At 38.4% G+C, this 21,326-nt stretch overlaps 1 protein-coding gene across 2 annotated transcripts in view; it reads right to left on the bottom strand.

The window, feature by feature from the left end:
- rorb (RAR-related orphan receptor B) overlaps nt 1-21,326 on the bottom strand; it is a 204,387-nt gene that overhangs the window by 82,197 nt on the left and 100,864 nt on the right. The window contains exons 1-3 of one of the 2 annotated variants that reach the window (XM_073069912.1): nt 20,104-20,203; nt 14,931-15,016; nt 10,761-10,902 (exon numbers count right to left, since the gene is read on the bottom strand). In XM_073069912.1, the coding sequence (XP_072926013.1) occupies nt 10,761-10,902; nt 14,931-15,016; nt 20,104-20,122 (247 nt within the window). In that variant the 5' untranslated portion in view covers nt 20,123-20,203. Of the gene's footprint in view, nt 1-10,760; nt 10,903-14,930; nt 15,017-20,103; nt 20,204-21,326 lie in introns of those variants that run through there. The other variant, XM_073069918.1, reaches the window with a different exon arrangement.

Here is a 21,326-nt window from a genome sequence, read left to right as displayed (position 1 = left end):
GGTCAATCCACTGCTTAACCATTGCAGTGGGCACTTAAAATGCCACTGACATTGGTGAGCTGAGAATCATATAGACACAAAGATGGTAGATTTCCACCATGATGTATGGTAGTGAACCAGTTGTTATTTTTAACAATCTAATTGTAGGTCTCATTACATATGATTATTATTTTAAAATGCTATTTTATAAACTGAATTTAAATTTCAGGGCTGCCATGGTAGGAAATGAACTCTGGGTCTCTGAATTTTGAGTCCAGTTATTTAACTGTTATACTTAGTATGACAAAGAATTTCCAGTACAGAGGGTGGATTCTAATGGATAATAATGTTTTACACAAGTCTCCCATGCTATTACATTTCATGCTGTCAGCTGTTCCTTTTAATCAAACATGCTTATCTACTTTCCCTTAAAATGTCTCTATTCATCTCAAGCATTGCTTATGATAACAAGCTTTGCATTCTAGTGACTGGAGTTACAGCTTCAGAGGCACTAGATGATACTGTAAGATCGACTCATTAACCAGAAGCTAGCAGTCCTGATACTTGTCTGCAGTCATTCTGAGTCAACCATAGGAGTGAGTCAGAGTATTGGGTGCCAATATTAAACTACTCTGAGCACAAAGATCCATTTCAGTTTTGGACACCAGAGCTAAATACATTGGTGGACACACTTTGCTTGACCGTGTTACAAGTGGGCTTTCCAGAAGGTGAAAAAAAAAGCTTAAACGTAAGTCTGTGTTTCTTTCACAACATTCTAAGCGAGTGCCTAAGACCATATCTAGTGCCTTTAATTGCGTTTTTTTAAAAAGGCAATTGTTTCTGGTTTAAAACATCCCAATGAAGTTCATTCCAGAAACTGTTTAGCAAGGCAGAAATAAAACACTGCAGATGATGAAAGCTGGAAATAAAGCAAGTGCAACGTGGTAGCGGAGCAGTTCGCATAACACCGTTACAGCGCTAGCAACCCAGGTTTCAGTTCCACCACTGTCTGAAAGGAGTTTGTACGTTTTTCGCAGGATCAAGTGAGTCTACTCCAGGTGCTCCGATTTCTTCCTACATTCCAAAGCTATATTAGTCAGTTGGTTACTTTGTCACATGGGTGCAACTGGAGAGTGCAGGCTCGTTGGGCCTTTAAGGCCCAAGGATGTAGTCCATTGGGTCTAAGGATGCTGCCCATTAGCCCCAGTGATTTTCCTGGTACTTTTTACCAAGCTGCGTCAATAAAATTAAAAAAAAAACATAGAAAATGGTGACAATCCTAACTGTTCAAACAGCATCTGTACATTTAGTTAAGATTTCAATAAAGGACCTTTCATTAGAGCTGGGAAAGATTAGTAATTAAACCAGTTTTCAGTTTCAAAGAAAGATGTGAGGTACCAGGAGAAATAGATCTGTGAGAGGATGAAGATGATGGTGGTGGTAGCACTGAGGGAGAAAACAGAATATTGGGAACGGGAGCAAAACTAGGCCAGCCCGCCCTTTGAGCCTGGAGACAAACTCTGTACTACCTATGTGGTTTCACCAATTCCCACTGTAAATTCACATCAAAACATCCCCACTTTTATATTCTATACTCCTTGCAGTAACCCCAGCAGTTCATCAGCCTTCCTAATTAATTTCTGTAGCTGGAAATCAACCCTTTGCGTTTCATAAAATGGAACCCATTATGAACTTCTTGCAATGCCACATATTACAGGGCTCACCAATTGAAAATTAATTTGCGATGTCATTTATTTTTATTTGTTTAGAGGTACAGTGCGGAGCAGACTCTACCAGCCCATCAAGCTGCACTGCCCAGCATCCCACCTATTTAATACTAGCCTACTTACAGAACAATTTACAATGAGCAGTTAGCCTATTTAGCAGTACACCTTTGCACTGTGGGAGAACATCAGAGCATGTAGAGGAAACCCACACGGTTGTGATGAAAACATACATGTTCCTCACAGGTGGCACTAAAATTGAACACTGAAGACCGAATGCCCCAAGCTATAATAGTGCTGTGCTAATCTTACGTGGTGCCCCACTTCCTTCCAAAGTGAGTAACCTTTTATTTCCCATATTGCACTCCATTTTCCATCTTCATGCCCATCCACATAACATAGTTAATTCCCTCTTTAGACTCCTTGTGTCCTTTTCACAATTTATTAACCTAGGTTATGCATCAGCAATGAATTTGGCTCCAGTACACTTGGTCCCTTCATCCAATTCATTCAGTAGAGGGCCTGGTGCTGACCTCTGTGTCAATCCAGTGATCAGCAATACAACAATCACTCTTTCTGATAGTTAACCACTCTCCTCCCCAACTATGTTCACTCTCATCTCCGGTGGTAGCCATTTGTTTCACACCCTAGAGCGTAATTTCTGTAAATCCAAATACACAACGGCTACTGGGTCCCCTTTATCACTCTTTTTGATTATATTTCCAAAGAAATCTATCAAATTAATCAAACATAGTTTTCCTTCCATAAACGAGGCTAACATTGCTTATGAATTTTAAAACGGTTTACTGCCATTTTGGATTCATAATGGATTCCAGCACTTTCCAAAAAAAAGATGTTAGGCCTACAGTTTCCTACTTCCTGTCTTGCCCTTTGCAAGTATTGTGGCGTTATTTTTGCAGTTTTCCAATTCGCTAGGAGCCCTCCATAACCTAGAGAATTTTGGCAATTTGCAACACATTGACTATCTCTGCAGCCAATTTCTTTAAAGCCCACCATGCAGTCCATCACATCCAGGCACTTACTGATTTCCCTGGTACTTTTTCTCTAGTGATAGAAATGAAGTTCCTCTTAAAGCACTTAGTAAGCACGGAATGCAGTGCACGACTGGAAGGACTGCATGTGAATTGCTATTGTGCCCTGTAAGTATGTTTATTTTGTTGGCTGATGGGAAGGGGCAGGGTCACACCTCCTTAGATTGCATAAGAAGGTGCAGTGAATAGGAAGCCGGATTTTGGAGAAAATGGAAGAATGCTTCAGCATGTCACAGAAGAAATTGTCCCTTCAAAATGTTGAGATAATTGAAGAGATAATTTTGATTTATCAGGTATTTAAAATATAGATTAGCTGGTACTTCTTCCACTTCAGAACACTGCATTCACAGTACACACACAGCTATGCTGGGAAAACAAATATACATCAGGAGACTACTTCTCAGACACCTCTGTTCAGACTCCAGCGATGACCCTAGATTGCCAGTCATTTGTCATTTTAACTCTTCAGCCCACTCTTAACCTAAGCTCTCTGTTCTAACAAAGTGCAACGCAAGCTCAAGGATGGCGTACCGTCTTCTACCTTGACACATAATAGGATTTATTATGATAACAAGTTATGATATCAAATCAAGCACATTCAGTTTATCAGCATGGCAGTCTTATGCTTTACATTCTGTAGCCTTTCTCACCCTCCTCCTCAAGTCTTTCAAATTGAGTTTTTCTCCTCCTATTTACACCATACTCCATACATAACTTTACCACCGTCACTCAGCCAGCAGCTTAACACTCGTGTCATTCAGTCTCTCTGCATCTCCACATTTTCATAAATATTCCTTGTCACTTTATTTATTGATCTCCTCTTTTGCTGTAATTCCCAACATCTTCTGGTTCTGATGTAAGATAATCAAACTGAAACATTAGCTACTTCTCTGCACGTGCTGCTTGCTGATTATTTCTGAAGTTTCTGTTTTCATTTTATTGCCATCAACTTCTAATTTCAGTTTTTATGTGAAAAAAATACAAGTAACTATAATTCCTTAATACTCTACTGACACCCCCCCCCCCCCCCACCTTAAACCTATACTCTCTGGCTGTAGATACCTTGCCTAAGGGGAAGTATTTGTTTGGGCTGTTTTTCCCTATCCATGATACGTTTTATAGATTTTTTTTGTAATTTATTTGTTATTGAAGTTCATCATCAAACAAACATTTCCATAAGATGTATTTCATATACATATGTATCATATAGTCATATTTGCAAAAAATCTCAACTTAATATTTATCTGAGGTATATACTTATAGAAAAGAGAGGAAAGAAAGAACAAGCAAAATGGAAAAACTATGTACAAGTAGGGAGTGATCTTTCTTTTTTACAACATATTCATTGAGTTGTGAGAATAAATTCAGGCCTATGAGGTAATATGTAATTAAACCATTTTTCCCAGAATGAATCAATTTGTTCCAACTTATGATTAACAGATGCTGTTATCTTCTCCATTTTGTAAATGTCCATTGTAATTTCCATCCATGCATTTAAAGTTGGGCTGTCCTGTGTTAGCTATTTCCTGGTAAGAGTCTTTTTACCAGCCACCAACAGTATATTCATTAAATATTTATCTCTTTTCAACCATTCCTGAGGTATATACTCAAAATATATGGTCTTACTTTCTAAGGGTATTTCACATTTAAAGGTGACTTGTAGGGCTTTATATATCCCATTCCAACAGTCTTTGATAACAGGGCATTACATTTTATAGATTTTATTCAAGATTCAAAAGTCTTCACATCATGGTGTGGCAGGTGATGAGAGGAATCCTTCCAGACTTCAAGGCTTCTGAACAAACCAATTGTTCAGAAACATGAAGTGCTCCTCCAAAATAAAGTAGAATATTAATTATGAGCAGAGGACAACCAGTGCAGGAGGAGATACAGAAAGAAGGAGGAGGAGGAAGAGGAAGGCTGAAATTGTCCAGACTGTTCATAAAGTAATTCTCCTATTTCGAGCTCAGGAATGAGCAAAGTACACCTCTGCAAAGGGATCTTCACTGGCCTGTTCCATGTAGCATCTATGGTTGCAACTCAAAGCAGGATGAGGATTGCTTCATCAAATGCAGCCACATGACCACAATGGTGACCTTGCACTTCCACTGCTTCTGGGTAGAGATAGTTTGATATCCAGTGTTGCATGATGGGAGATCACTGAGGCTCTCAGGAAGCGCTAGCTACATTTCAATTTTTCTTTTCAAAAACCAGCAGGCAGATAGAGTACACACTTCACAACAATTGACAGGTGCTATGAATTAAATGCACCTCTAACAATGGCCATTCTTTGTCAAATTGCACTTAAACTGGAACTGCAAGGGATTCCAGCTCCTAATTCACCAAATGCAGTGAATATCGTGGAGCATTGCCCAGTATCCTGACGGTAATCATGAGGCTTACATTCTATCCCAGACCATTGTGTCTTCTGTACTTGAGCCTTCACAGCAAAACAAAATGTTCTCTACAGGGTGACACACACTTGACGGTGACAACATAGCTCATTGCTTTCCTATTACGGGAGGCAGAGGAGCGGCTATGGGATTGCTTCGAGTCAGCAGACAGGGTCATCTTCAAGGACTCAAAGGACTTGAACGAAAATACCACAGTTGTCACAGACTTTATTAAAACCAGTGGTAGACATGTGTGTCACCAGAAATTTATTCAGAGTCTTCCCCAACCAGAAGCCCTGGAAGAACCATGAGGTCCACAATCTGCTGAGGGACAGATCAGTGGCATTCAGGTCTGGCGACCAGGTAAGATACAAAAGGTCCAGGTATGATCTCTGGAGATCCATCTCATATGTGAAGTGGCAATTCCTGACCAAACTTGAATCATTGAAGGATGTTTGGCAGCTGTGGCAGGGTTTGAATGTTATTACCTCTTACAAAGTGAAACCAAGTGACTTAGGTAACAACCAGGCTTGTCTCCCAGATAAGCTCAATGCCTTCTATGTTCACTTTGACAGTCAAAGTATGGAGGAACCTTCACAAACTCCCACAGCCCCCAATGAGATCTTCAGTCTCCGAAGCCAATGTGATAACATCTTTCAAGAGGGTGAAACCATGGAAAGCATCCGGCCCAGATGTGCTAAAGACCTGTGCAGAATAACTGCCTGGAATGTTCACCAAAATCTTTAACCTCTCGCTTCAGCAGTCAGATCTACCCATGTGCATCAAGTAGGCATCAATTATAACGGAACCCAAGAAGAACTTGGTAACCTGCCTCAATGACTATTGTCCAGTAGCAGCTACACCAACTGTGAGTTCAGTTTTTCTTGTCAAAAACCAGCAGGCAGATAGAGTCCACACTTCACACCATTATCACCAAGGTGATAGGTTTAGCCACCAACTGCGCAACAAAAAAGCTGAGGGACAGTAGCATGAGAAGAAAGAGGAGATGAAGCAACTAATAGGATAACAAAGCTGTTAGAAAAGAAGAGGCAACATAGACAGCTCTTTACAGTGTGGGAATTTCCTTTCAGAAAGAATTTTGTTGGAATGGCAATAACTGAACCCACGCTCTCCATTTATCAACAGCTTGTATACCTTTCCAGGGATTGATGGCTTTGTGGCCAAGTCTGCTGATGATACAAAGATAGGTGGAGGGGCAGGTAGCATTGAGGAAGCAGAGAGTGTGCAGAAGGACTTGGACAGATTATGAGAATGGGTAAAGAAGTAGCAGTTGGAATACAGTGTAGGTCGTGGACTTTGATAGAAAGAAGAAAGGCATAGAGCAGGGAACAAGTGCAGAAATCAGAGGTGCAAAGGGACTCGGGAGTCCTAGTGTAGGATTTTCTAAACATTAACTTGCAGGCTGCTTCAATAGTAAGGAAAGCAAATGAAATGTTAGCATTCATTTCGAGAGGATATAAAGCAAGGATATAATGCTGAGGCTTTATAAGGCATGGGTCAGACTGCACTTGGAATACGGTTGGCAGTTTTGGGCCTCTTGTCTAAGAAAGGATTTGCTGGCATTGGAGAGGGACCAGAGAAGGTTCATGAGAATGATCCTGGGAATGAAAGGATTAACTTATGAGGACTGTTTGATGGGTCTAGGCGTGTACTCATTGGAACTTAGAAGTATGAAGTACTGAAACCCATTGAATATTGAAAAGCCTAAACCTAGGCAGAGTGGAGGCAGAGAGGATGTTTCCTAAGGTGGGAGAGTCTAGGACCAGAGGGCACAGCCTCAGAACACAAGGACGTCGCTTTAGAACTGAAATGAGGAGGAATTTTTTTTACCAGAGGGTGGTGAATACGTGGAATTCATTGCCACAGACAGCTATGGAGGTCAAGTCATTGGGTATACTTAAAGTGGAGGCTGATAGATTCTTGATTCGTAAGGGTGTCAAAGGATACCGTTCAAAGACAGGAGAATGGGGTTGAGAGGGTTAATAAATCAGCTATGATAGAACGGCAGAGCAGATGCAATAGACTGAGAGACCTAATTCTGCTCCTATGTCTTATGATCTTATTGTCTTTCCTCTCCTCAAACATTACTCATAGTGTCATTCGCTTGACAACAATGCAAATATAAAAGTAACCATAGAGTAGGCATTTCGAACCATACCAAGTGAAATCATTCTGCATTATGTACAAACATCAACTGGTCACATTTGTGCATTCTTTAAATCTTTCTGCTAATGGCTACGCACAGTGTTACCCAAATGTCTGAGGGACACCAAGATGTTGGGTAACCAGCTTGGGGCCTAGAACCTGGTTGCAGTCTGTATTATTTTGGTATGGACAGAAGCAGTCTATGATAAATATCTGACAGCAGAAACATTGCTGTAGCTGTAATGGTAGGAATGCAAACTTTGACAATCTGAGTAAGTACAGCAGGTTTGTGTTCCATAAAACTATTGCCACTTTCCCTGAGGTCTCAGCACTCCAAGTGACTGATTGGAGAACAGACTGATATAGCGTTCTGCAAGCCCATCTGCACATTGTAATCTAAAGCTATGATAGAGGTAGTCTGCCCTTGCTTGCCAGTTGCCCATTCCAGAATTTATTGGCTACAATAATGCTGCTAATGGCCACAGATGCTGCGCTGTTGTTGGGTCAGTAAGTGTACAGATGGAGTTACCCATCACTTCCAGGCAGGAATGGTTGGGCTCCAAATTCTGTACAATGCCCTGTGCCAAATTGATTTCAGATGCCTCTGTGCTCCATAACTTTGTACACAGCTTTCTGGCAGGCTTTCTCAGAGTATCAGGAATTCTGGTCCACATGCACAACAGCCGCAGTTTCCTGGGCTGTGGTCATCATAACTCTTACGTGACCTTGACCTCTGAAAATTGGGAATCCACATCATTCTTTCTCTTTGCCCTGGCCAACATTCATCCTGTCTGGTGTACCTTGTCCAGTTGTGAATCCCATCTGCAATCTGATCCACAAAAACAACACTTTTTTTCTTGGAAGCATTTTTATTATCCAATTCCAGAGGAACTTCTTCTTTGTTATGTTAAACAATTTCTTTGCCTTTTTTCTATTAAAACATCCACAACCTGTGTCATGGGGCACCATTCTGCTCTATTGTCCGTTGTTTGTGGCTCCTCAATTTCTACATTTGCCTCCTAGATTGTTCATGAGCCATTAAAAAAACTTCCCTCCACACTTTTCCTCTTACCCTATCAATCCATCACTCGTTTCCCGCCCCCTCACTTCCTCAACCTCCTCTTCAGGGCAACATTATTGGTCAACATATGGTGATGAGTGGGTTTTGATGTCTCTTGAAGAGAATAAACTAACAACTTCTTAAAAGAAAGATGCCTCAACCTGAAATCTTTTCTCTGACTTCTGATTTGGCATCATCACTAAATGCAGCATGTATTTCGTGTACCAAATATGCTTAAACTCCAATTCATAGGAAGCTGTCTCTAAGGTACTCTCTAAATTATCAGTAGTGATAAAACCCAGGCTGCTGAACAACACTAAAAATTGACTAATAATTTCATTATTACTGTTATCTCCTTGATATTCCTTTGCTACCTGGTCAGTTTACAATTTTGGGAGCATTTGAAATGAAAAGGGCAGAAGAACATGGCATAGTGAAGGGAGGATGGGGGATTTAATGTTGGTTATTTGAAGAGTAAAGGCCACATGCTTATGCTTCTGTATTAACAGAATAGAGTGTGGTTGAGAGGGAGTTTGGGTGTAAAATTGATGCCATTGCCTTCAATAGTTTTGGCCTGATCCTCGCTGGAACCATACCAACAGTATGCTAACAATGGTAAGTGTCTTGCTCCACAGAAGTATCTCACTTTTAAATTTCCATTCCTTCCCATTGCTCTTATCCTGGAAGTGAGGGAAATTCATAAATAAGTGTTCCGCATTACGCTTGAGTCTTGTTTCAATAGCTGCACAGAATGCAAGTTGTGAGGTAACGGACATGAGGCTTGCATCAATAAGTTTCTGAAGCTGTGGTAAATACAAAGTCAAGTGTACTGTTATATGTACAGGTGCATGTATATATAGGTGCAATAATGACTTGACTGCAGCAGCATCACAGACATATAGCATCATATAAGCAGCTTTCACAATAACTAACATAAGTTCAACATAAATTATGCACAATTTTTATAAGAAAGCAAGGACGATTGGAGCATAAATATCCAGGTCCATTTTAATGCAGAATTACCAGGGAGGTCATTGTGTTGCTAAACCGCATTGGATTTTGTTGGTTGGTTCAAGAACTGAATGGTTGAAGGGAAGTAGTAAATCTTGAACCTGGTGCTATAATGACTGCTGAATACGAGTGATTATTGAAAGAAACTCTAAGTAATTGCATGATGGGGATGTTGTGAATTACGGAGTTGAGTTTGAGGTGAGTGCTGCAGCTGAGGGTACAGTCACGTTTCTTCTGCTTACCAGTTCACTGAGCATGAACTCCAGTGTAGTGACTGCAGAACGTGTGGTTGATCTTTCCATCGTTTCCCTGTTCCTCAATGTTTTCAAGTCAGGATCAATTGTAAAATAGGAGCCAGTGCTAGCTCTTGCTCCAATACACCTTCCTTTTTAAAATTATAGGCTAGATTTAACTTGTACCAGCTAACAGTGACCTGGGCCTCCACTGATGTATCCTTTGAATGAAGACTGTGGTTAGTTCTGGCTTGATGCTAAAAAATATTCTAATATTTTGTGAGTTGCCTACATTCCAATCAATGAACAAGCCTTAATTGGCCCATGTGAACCCATACACATTTTTGATGGCTGCGCAATTTACTTTTCCACCTGTTGATATTTTGGGCTGAGACCCTTTGTCAAGACTGGAAGGTAATAGGTGATGCCAGGAATATTGACTCCTCCTTCCAGTAATTTCTCCTCATCCTTTCCCTCTTTTTCTATTCCTCACTCTGGCCTTTTACCTCTTCTCCTCACCTGCCCATTACCTCCCCTGATGCCCCTTCTTTATCCTTTTCTCCCATGGTCCACTCTCCTTTCCTATCAGATTCCGTCTTCTCCAGCCCTTTACAATTCCCATCTACCTGGCATCACCTATTATCTTCTACCACCTCCCCCACCTTCTTATTCTGGAGTCTTCCCCCCCCCTCCTTCTTTTCCAGTTTTGATGAAGGAACTCAGCCCAAAATGTCAACTGTTTATTCATTTCCTTAGGTGCTGCCTGACCTGCTGAGTTCCTCCACCATTTTGTATTTGTTGCTCTGGATTTACAGCAACTGCAGAATCTCTTGTGTTGATGATTTTTGCCATTTTCTTCATGATTTTGAATCTTATGAGTTAAAACTCAAAAGTTGAGTGCTGGAAACATTAACTAAAACAGCTGACTGCAATAAACATAACTTTAAATGTTAGCCACACATATGATTTTTTATTAATCCAACTTTACTTTTTCTCATTACATTGTTAATTAGTTCCTGTCCCAGATGGAATGAGACTGGTATATCTCTGTATATAACATCCAGGAAGTTGGGAAATCACTAGGTCAATATTTCATAATCTATACCTAAGTAAAACTAGATGTTAATTTCTCTTGTTCTTACCATCACGAGACATTCCAAGGGCAAGACACTTCTGCAGTCGACAATGCTGACATCGATTCCTATTAGTCCGATCAATTAAACAGTTTCTCTGTCGAGGACAGGAGTAAGAGGCATTGTTTTGTTGACTCCTCCTAAAGAAGCCCTAAGGCAAAAAAAAAGGTTACTTCAACTTTTGTGATACTGTTTATGGTTTTTTTACATGAAGACTAATTTTACCACATGCATTTTCCAGTCAGTTGATTGTGGAACCAGTTTTGGAACTGTTTACTCTGAGTTAAAGTCAATTCTCCAATGTATGAGCATTAACAACAAACACATGTTTTTTTTAAAATCAGATTTTATAATGATTTGCACAGTCATGGGAAAAATGTTGATGTCTCCTTACCAGTGAATATGGACTAACAGTATTCGGAAAATATTATACGTTAACAGTTATTTCCAACTGAAATCCTGGCAGATGTCATCTTCCCAAATATCTACTTTGTTATGATGTAGAATGAGGTTATTTCATTTCATCAAATCAATATTTCCCCACTATCTTCATAACCCATTTCTCTACTAACTCCCCTCAGATTCCTACTCACTTACAAAATAGGGATAACTTCCAGTGCCTACTAACCTACCAACTGGTATGTGCTCGGGATTTGGGAAGAAATTGGAGTACGTTGGGGAGGGGTGGGAATGGGTTTCCTGTGCTGAAAGTACCTGAAAACTCCACAGATCAGGTCAGATCAAACCCAGGTCATTGGAGTCATGAGGCAGCAGCTCTATGAGGTTGACTACCACATTACTCAATGGGAGAAGAAAATAAAATGGAGCTTATGGTTCTCTATCCATAGGAATGACTACAGTGGCTGTTCTCTGGCTAGGGAGAGAACGACTTAGCATACACAATGCCAATTCAGAACACCAAAGCCTGACATTATTTTTATATGAGGCTCAGAAGAGGAAATTTGCTCTTCTGTTTCCTTTTGAACCTTGTGCCCTCTCCCTCTCCTGCCAAGCTAGGAATTTTTCATTTGTCCTTCACTGGAGTCCTTCTGGGCAACCTGATTTAGACCTACCATATGCTCTGGTTAAAATTAGGATGAAAGAAACTGAATGAGATGTTTATATATACAAAAAGCAAAAAGGGAAAGCAGAAACAGCCCATTCGGCCCCATATGCTCATATCATTTAATCACTAATTTGATTAATCATTGGATTACTAATTTAATTGATTCAGCACAGCACTGTGGGCCATCGGCCTGTTCCTGTGCTGTACAATTCTATGTTCTATCGCAATTCAATATAATCTTCTACTTCTGTGGCACTAATGCATATCCTTTGATTTCCTTACTGATTAAAAATCTATCTCTATCATTAGAGATGCTGGATCAATAATAGTTCTGAGTTGACTAAAGGTATAAGAAAGTACAAAGTTGACCTGATTAAAATAATGATTCTGTTCTCAATGATTTTCAAAAAAATCTTTCTTCATTAGCCTTGTAAAGCGCTCAAGTTTTGCTGCTTTTTATCCGTTCTGCTGAAATGTCAGAATCATAACTAATGTGCCTGTCTTTCACAGTGAAATGAAACTGACTGCTGATAACCAAAGTTTTACATATGAAAGCAGTAGATTCAATTATCATGCCACTTGCCAGCTGCATTGCTTAGGTGTGAACACAACACAAAACAAGTCTTCATTTGTCGACATCGTGCAAAAGATATAAAGGATAGAATAATACCATCTTTCACAAGTTATGATCAGACTGCATAATACATGAGCTATGGAGTTACAACTGTGTTTTGTCTGGTTGGAGCACGGGTTGCAAAAAGAATAAATAAAAATAGCATCAAGCGTATCGAGACTAAAGCTAAAGTCTGGCTTTGAAATGGGCATCTGACTGCCAATATCCATCAGCTATTCCATTTAAACATGAACATACAGAGAAATGTCAGCACTTTGACAGAGATTAAAGAGCTTTCTTGCTCTAAATTCATTGGTGACATCGGTATGCTTATGAACATGGTAAAGGAGTCAGTGACATGAGACTGTGAGCTGCAAAGGAATTAAAGTAGAAATGAATTGAGATGAAAAGGATTAAACTATTTTGTTAAAGGTGTGGAAAGCAATTACAATTTTATTAGTATATCAAACAAGGTGCAAGTTAAAGTTCAACCAATTGTACCAAATAGAATAGGTTTGAGGAAAATATTGTTTCTATTAATCTGGAATATTGATTTTCCTTTGTATATTATGAACTAGTGTTGAAACCTTCTTCAAAATAAAATGGTACCTGTTGTCAATGCCTCTGGAGTGACTCCACAATGTTTCTTGCTGCTGCCATAACTTAACAACTAATGATTCTGCTTTGGTTTCTAATCCTCTCTTATAAGGATATCATTAGTTGATAGATTCAGATACTTATACAGGAGAAAAATGAAATGGATGATTAAGTTACTGAGAGAGAGTTGAACTGAATTGCCCAATAGACTTGTCAACTTGTCATTGATATAGCTATAATTACATAATTTTAGTTATATGCACTAATTTTAGAGCAGGATAACTTGCTAACACTCACATATTACAGCCAGTCTGCATGTTACTATTTCCATCATACCATTAAATGACCAGGGAATCAAAAATCTAAAGAGTGTTTGCTTATTTTTCCTTTTTTTTTGGGTATGTTCTACTTAAACACAGAAAATGATTACAAGCATACAGAAAGATCTATCTGTACATACAAACTAGAAAATGGTTCAGAGTTGCAAGAACAGTGCTTTTACAAAATAGTTGAACATATTTGAATTCCCAGTTAGCCACATGAGATGGTGTTCAATGTACTAGCCAGCATTCCATGAGGAAGAGCTGAGTGCCATGTTATGTTCCTTAGCTGAATTTAACAGTTTTGGTTACTTTGGTTGGGACTGAGCCAGATTTGAACTCGGGACCATTTGCCACAAAGTCCAGTGCTGGTGCCACTACACCACCAGCGGGCCATATAACCCAATTCAGTCAGGCAAAATCTTAGTTGTAACATCAATTGTCTTTAGTAATTAAATTAAATATGTATAAATATATATTTAAAATGTTGTCAGATGCATTAAACAATTTCATGGTTTGTAATGTAACTATGCAGCTTATTTTATGTAAGTCAGGAGAACAGGTAAACACAAGAATTTAGTGTTATATAGGCTACCACAAAGACAGACAAAAATACTTTCTATTTAATGCATTTAGGCAACTTACCTGTGAGTAATTCTAACAATCGACGAGGCCAGCCAGGTGACTCCTTGAAGATAGCAGTGGTTAAATAAGTGAGCTAACTATTTTGCGACCCCCCCGCCCCCCCCCCCCCAGCCAGAATTAAGCACTGAGTACAAACCACATTTGGGAGAACGGAGCACACAGCAATCACCACAGCATCAATGCAATTCTAAGACGCTGAGACAGAATTCTTATTTCATCTGCTTTTCTTTTGTTCCTAAAATACTCAACTGATAAATTACTAGGAGAAATATGGCAATTTATGAACAACTTTGTAACACTGAGAGAATTCATGTTTAAAACACATTTTAAGTTTTGGGAATAATTACTTCTGGTAAAGTGTTTTTTCTCTATGTCTTTGCTGCATTGCATTATTACATCTTCATATTACAAAACTTCTAGGTAAATGTGCTGAGATTAACTTGATGTGGAGATCATCTCACTTAAGTTTTAATGTAAATTCCAAATTTGAACAAATTTGACTTGTTATTCTGCCTGGTGGCTGGGAATCTATACCGACTAGTACAGAACCAGATTACAGCTCTTTGTTAAGCCAAGCTGTAAATTAACTCCTGAAACCAATCGTCTGCTGCTAACAGCAGTGGTGACCACTGCTACCATTCAAGGAGCTACTTTTCTTCTCTATATACAACAATGTAATCAACTTTCTTTCACAGCCTTGAGGAAATTTACTATCATCATCTTCAATGCAATGTTAGTGAGCCAGGGCTACTACTCTTTGCTGCCCAAGTGATTTACACTTCATGATTCAACTAAATGTTAAGTTTATTATATGAAGACTGTTCACATTTAGCTCTAAGCAAAAAGGCACATTATTATTGATCTCTGAAAAGGTGCTGAAATGTGGATTAGCGCAGTTCAGTTTGTTATTAAGCATGCTTTTAAAAAAAAAACCTTACCTTACAACCTTCACAAGTGATGACTCCATAGTGGATCCCTGAGGACTTATCACCACAGATCTTGCAAGGTATCACTTCAATTTGAGCTACAGGAAAGGGTAAATATGAATTAGCAATGCTGTATAGATTGATAGTAGGTAGAAAGACAGAAAAGTTGTGTCACTGCATAACACTGCATCTTAATCAAAATAAGCAATATGACAGGTGTAAAGCCAGAAATATCCAGCTAAGGGGTTTAATTTTACCCTCCTGAATCCGGTCACATAATAGTAATCCAATTGAATATACAATTGGATACAGCAGGTACTTTCCTGCCCTGACTGAAATTCAGAAATGAGAGTTCTTACAGATTAATAACACTTCTGTTTCCAACAGAGAATTGTTTCCAGAAATAAGACTTGTTTAAGGAAGCAGCAGGGACTTAACTGATGAGGAGTTCCTCGCAGAATGTTCAGCCATGTGAAAAGTTTGTTCATCTGTGCCAGGAGCACCCCAGTATTCTATCTTTATTACTCTGCATTTTCAGAAAGCCATCAATCTTTGTGAATCATCACACCACAATTGAATTTTTCATCTATTAAACTTCACACTCATACAAAAATATCAATTGATTTTTCAGTGAGAATGGCGTATACTTCTGTATTTGTATACAGTTAATGCTTCCTGCCTGATAGCTAATTGGATTAAAATGTTCCACTTGATACAAGTTAGATTTTCATGGATTCATGTACTGCACTGAAACAGGCCCTTTGGTCCAACTTGTCTATGCTGACCAAGATGGGTAATGCACAAATCTGATTTGCCCACGTTTGTCCAATACTCTTCTAAGCCTTTCCCACCCATGTATCTGTCCAGGTACTGTAACGTACCTGCCTCTACAGATCCCTTTGACAGCTGGATCCAAATATTCACCACCTTCTGTAGGAAAATATGCCCATCAGTTTCCCTTTAAATCTTACCCCTTGCACTTTCAACTTGTGTCCTCCAGCTTAGACTCTCCTACCCTGGGAAAAAAAAGATTATGAATACCTCCTCTATCTACACCCCTCATAGTTTTATTAACACCTCTAAGGTCAGTCCTCAGTCTCCTTTGCTCCAAAAGAAATAGTCTCAACCTATTCAATCTCTCCATAAAGTATATCTCAATCCAGGAAACAATCCTGTGAATATTTTCTGCATCTTCCCTAGCTTAATCACATCCTTCTTCCAACATGGTGATCAGAGCTGCACATGATACTCCGTGTATGGCCTAACCAGCAACTTGTAAAGCTGTAACATGACATCTCTACTCCTAGGCTCAATGCTTTGACCAGTGAAGGCAAGTACACCAAATGCCTACTTCACCATTCTGTCTACCTGTGTCACTATGTTCAGGGAACTATATACTTGTATCCCAAGGGGTTGTTGTTTCGTAACATTCCCCAGGGCCCTGCCATTCACTATGTACATCCTAGATTGCTTTAACATCTCAAAATTCATCACTTCATGCTTGTCTGACTGAAATTCTACCTATCATTCCTTTGCCCTTTTCCCAGTGGATTTAAACCCTGATGTAATCTTAGATAACCTTCTTTGCTCATGCCACTTCCATTTTCTTCTATATCATTACCATATCAGAAGAACAACCCCTGCAGCACGCTACCAGTTATATTTCCAATCTGTAAAGCATCCTTCTACTACCACCCTCTACTTTCTACCACAAACCCAATTCTGAATGCCATTGTTATCTCACTCTGGATCTCATGTAGTCTAACCTTTTGGAGTAGTCTACCAATTGGGACCTTATCAGAGACTTGTTAATGTTCATGTACACGTGACCATCACCCTACTTTCATCAATCCTCTTGGTCAATGTCTCAAAAATCTCAATCAAATTTGTGACTCATAGTCACCCATGAACAAAGCAGTGCTGATTATCTCCTAATCAGTTCTTGAATTACAAAAAAGCAAATGAATCCTGTCTATAATTCACCTTTCAACACTGATGCAAGGCTATTGGTATGTAGATTCTAGCTCGTCCTTGCAGCCCTTCTTAAATAAATGCAGAGCATTATCTATCTTTCAGTCTTCCATTATATCACCCTTTAGCTAACAAAAGTACAAAAATCTCTGCAGGGCTCAATTAATCTACACCCACTCCACCCCCCTCCCTACTATTTCCTACAACATCCTAAGTATCATCTAGTTAGGACTTGTGGATTTATCTACATATTTTTAAGTGCTTCAAGATCGCCAACATCTTCTCCTTCATATACTTCAGGATATCACTATTCTTTTACCTAGTTTCTATCTTCTTTTGCATTGCACGTACAGGTGAAAAATATTGATTTAAGACCTTATCCATTTCCCATTGCTCCACTCACTGATTACCTCATTGATCTATAAGCAGACCTCCTGTCTCGCTAGGTACCCTTCTACACATGATGTACTTAAAGACTAATTTAGGATTCTCCTTTAACTTATGGGATTGTATAGCATTCTCCTTCCCCTTTTTGCCATCCAAATTTCCTTCATAACTATACTCCTACAACCCTTCTACTCTTCAAGGGATTCAGGATCCAGGCTACCTTTACCTGATATATGCCTCTTTCTTTTTCCTGATTAGGAAATGCCCCTTGACAACCCTAATGCTGCAAGCCTCGCCTTGAACTCCATCTCTCCTGATCTCAATTTTAATAGCCCCTACTTATCAGACATCCCTTTACTTGCAATCATCTTCACACCAGTCAACCTTTCTGTGCTCCTGACGAATGTCATCGACATTTGCCTTGCCCATTTTAGGAATTTGAACCTGTGGATCAGTCCTATCTTTTTCTATAGCTACCTTAAAATAATAGAATTATGGTAACTGGTCCCAAAATGCTCCCTCATTGAAACCTCAACCACTGTCCCACCCTCATTTCCCAAGAGGAGGTTGATTGTAATCCCTTCTCTACAGTGGCTAGCTGTATATCACTAAAGAAAGGTTACCAGGACAAATTCTTCTCCATCTGATCACTTAGTGTTATGGTAGTCCAGTCAATATTAGGCAAGATAATACCATCTTCTATTACATTCTTATTATTCTTACAACTAACTGTGATTTCCCTACATATTTGCTTCTCGAATTCCCATTGACTACTTGGAGTGGGGGGGGGGGGGGGAAGTAAAATCCCAAAGTAATCACCACTTTCTAAGTTTTACCCAAATAACTTTGCTGGATGTTCCCCCCATCTCAATTTATTCCCTACTCTCTTAAAAGTAACTGCTATTACCCAGGTCAAAACACAGTAGCAGTGGAGTTCACAAACAACAATATGAAGCATGACAAATATCCGATGAAATATAATTAAAAAAAGAAAATTCTATAGGTTAAATTAAACAAAAACTTCTAATTTAGTTCTTATTTCTGTCAATGTAATTAATATTTTTTTAATTACAGTATGAAAGTTATTTCCCAACTCTCTTGTCCAAAACTCAAATCTTGCACTAAATGTGAAAGTCTGTTAGTGACCAATAATCTGCCAGTAATTTTGTTATCAATCTAATTTTAGTATCCAGTTACTGTTACAAATGCCTCTGACAAATCTGATGTTGTTCACCTTTAAAGACAGTTCAAAGAACATGATTGCACTCATTGAATGCCCTTAAGATAGGGAATCATTGTTTCCTAGGACTTTAGGGGAATGGGGTGGGATGGAGTTGAGAAGAGGATAGAGGAGGCGAGGAAGGTGTAAATGCACAATAAGTACGCAAGACAAAAAGGACCTATTTAGAGTAGTGAGCAGGAGAAGAAACCTCAACAACATTGTCTCCTTTCCATAGCCAAGAAAGCTAAGATCAAATAGCTTAAAACAAACCAGGGGTTTAGTCTACTCTCCTACTAATTCTATTAATAGCCTACTTTCTTCTGCACAGACCCAGACCATTATGTCTATTTTCTAGTCGAGGCTTCAACAATTTTATTGGCATTGTAGCCAATACAAAACAGTCAATTATCTCAAAATCACATCATCAAAAGGACAAGGTGAAAATGTTATCAACAGAACAAGGTGAAATTATTACCAAACCAGAAATGGACAGGATAATTAGGTTTGTCCTGACAGAATTTCTTTGAACTGCAGATAACTAAGACCATTTATTACTTGCAATTATAAAATTTGTTGGTGTATAAAGAAAAAGATGTTTAGTATTCTAGTCACCTATTACATTCTAGAGGACTGCTGTAATATGCAAATTGCTTTCACAAGCCTTTCTGAAAGGTCACACAAGGTTAAAGAATTGTTTACTGAAATTAAAGAATCATATTTTAATATCCCAGTTCACTTGTTGTTTATAAGTATTTATTTCTATCTATGCATGAGATGCAGAAGGCAAAAATTATTTTTTTATAGAGGTATAGATTTCACAAAAATTATATTCTTGCTCGTGAAAGAAAGGAGAGTAGAAACAGGTATAAACGGCAACAATAAATGATATTTAGGGAGATCTTAGACTTTAAAGCGATTTTTATCGTTGCATCAAATATAAAGAAAACAAAAACTTTGCCATATACTTTTTCATGAAGACAACTCCACAGCAAAATATGTACCATTAAACGTCTGGAGTGAAACGGATTGTTACCATTAGATTTGGATAGCATTAACTAAATATAAATTGCATTTTTAAATATCTTTTAAAATCTCAGTTTGTCACAAATTTAATAAAAAGAAATGGCCACAGATTAAAAGGAAACCCGATCTGCTTCTGCTGATACAGCACACTTCTTTTAAAGAGATTAAAATCTAATCCTAAATACCTTTGCTCACTAGAGGCCCATGTCAAAATGCAGTTTAATATGCATTGTTTGCCAGGAAATCTCTGGTTACACTCATTCAATATTCAAGGAACATATACTGCCCCTCAAATTGCATTTTGTTGAAATAAGTTAGCCAAAGGTCTCAACCATATGATGTAATATGGGTATAGGAACTGAATGAATGTGATAATTTCTTATCTTTCGTATTTATAAACAATATTCACAAGTGATGAAAAAAACAACTGATGGTATAAAAATGTACAAATAATATGATTCTATTCATATCCAGCTCTATTTATAAAGTAATCCTTTTGGTTATAGTTCTGAACATCTTGATATAATGTACTAAGATAACATTAATTCTACATAAATATTTGATGCAAAGTCCTGTACTTACTTATAACTTCAGTTTTCATTTTTTGATGTGTCTGGCACCTGCTATTTGTAGAAACAATAGCACAAAATACCAGTTCTTTCTTCTTGACAGTCAAAACTGATCCTCCTGACAACAGGCGCAATACCATAATAGCATTAAAAAGGAAGAATTATTAAAGAGATGGACTGTACCATTCCCATATTAATAAGGTGGGGGTGTCTAATGAATTATGCTATCACTGATGCTTTCATTTCCTTTCCTGTCCCTTTTGCTGTCACTTTCAGGCAAGATAGATACCGAGAAAACACTTCTCTAAACTTATTTTTATAGACGTCTCTCCACTAGTACATTTGTCCGATGAACACAGTGGTAAGCTTTTACAACCAGTGAATTCTGAAACCAGGCAATTGCGAGCAAGCCCATCGACCAAACATATGGAGTCAAAACACAGTGTGCTTTGTGCAGCACCTGAGCCATTAGGGTACAGGTGCAAATGTGTCAATATTGAAAGAAGTGGTGGGTCAGGTTTTGCTGGAAAAATAGCACAGATTGCTATCAATCTGCAAATTGGTCAGCAAATACAGTGGATTATGAGATGTGCTAGAGGTTGTGAAACTCCAGAATCTCTTGGCTAATTTACTAAACTCATCATCATATCCTTAGCCTTCTGATTATTTTTAAGGTTTTCAATTAAATATGTACAGTAAATATTCAGTAGCATTGTTGCAATTCTTGAAGCCTGATAATAAATCAAAACACTTCAAACATTTAAACTTAAAAACTTTTAAGTCCTATCATTTCTGAGTATCAAGTTGTTCTTCAACTATAGTAATTTTAAACTTTATTTTGTATTCTGCTATGTTAAAAATGGAAGAGTAGAAGCAGTAACAGGTCATTCTGTCCCCTGTTCTTGGTTTATCATTTCAAAGTTTAAAGTTCAAAATAAATTTATTCTCAACATAGATAGATTGCCTTATTCAACCCTGAGATTCAGTTTCTTGCGGACATACTTAATAAATCCATATTAGAATAATAACCATAATAGAATCAATGAAAGACCGCGCCAATGTGGGTGTTCAACCACTGTGCAAAAGACAAAAAGAAAAATAATAATAATAATAAATAAGCAATAAATATCTAGAATGTAAGAAGAAGAGTCCTTGAAAATGAGTCTATAGGTTGTGGGAACATTTAAATGATGGGGCAAGTGAAGTTGAGTGAAGTTCTCCTCTTCGGGTTCAAGA

The sequence above is a fragment of the Hemitrygon akajei genome, chromosome 2 (assembly GCF_048418815.1).
Source record: "Hemitrygon akajei chromosome 2, sHemAka1.3, whole genome shotgun sequence".
Classification (NCBI taxonomy): Eukaryota; Metazoa; Chordata; class Chondrichthyes; order Myliobatiformes; family Dasyatidae; genus Hemitrygon; species Hemitrygon akajei.
Note: the sequence above shows the minus strand (reverse complement) of the source record. Positions and strands in the feature narration are given on the sequence as shown.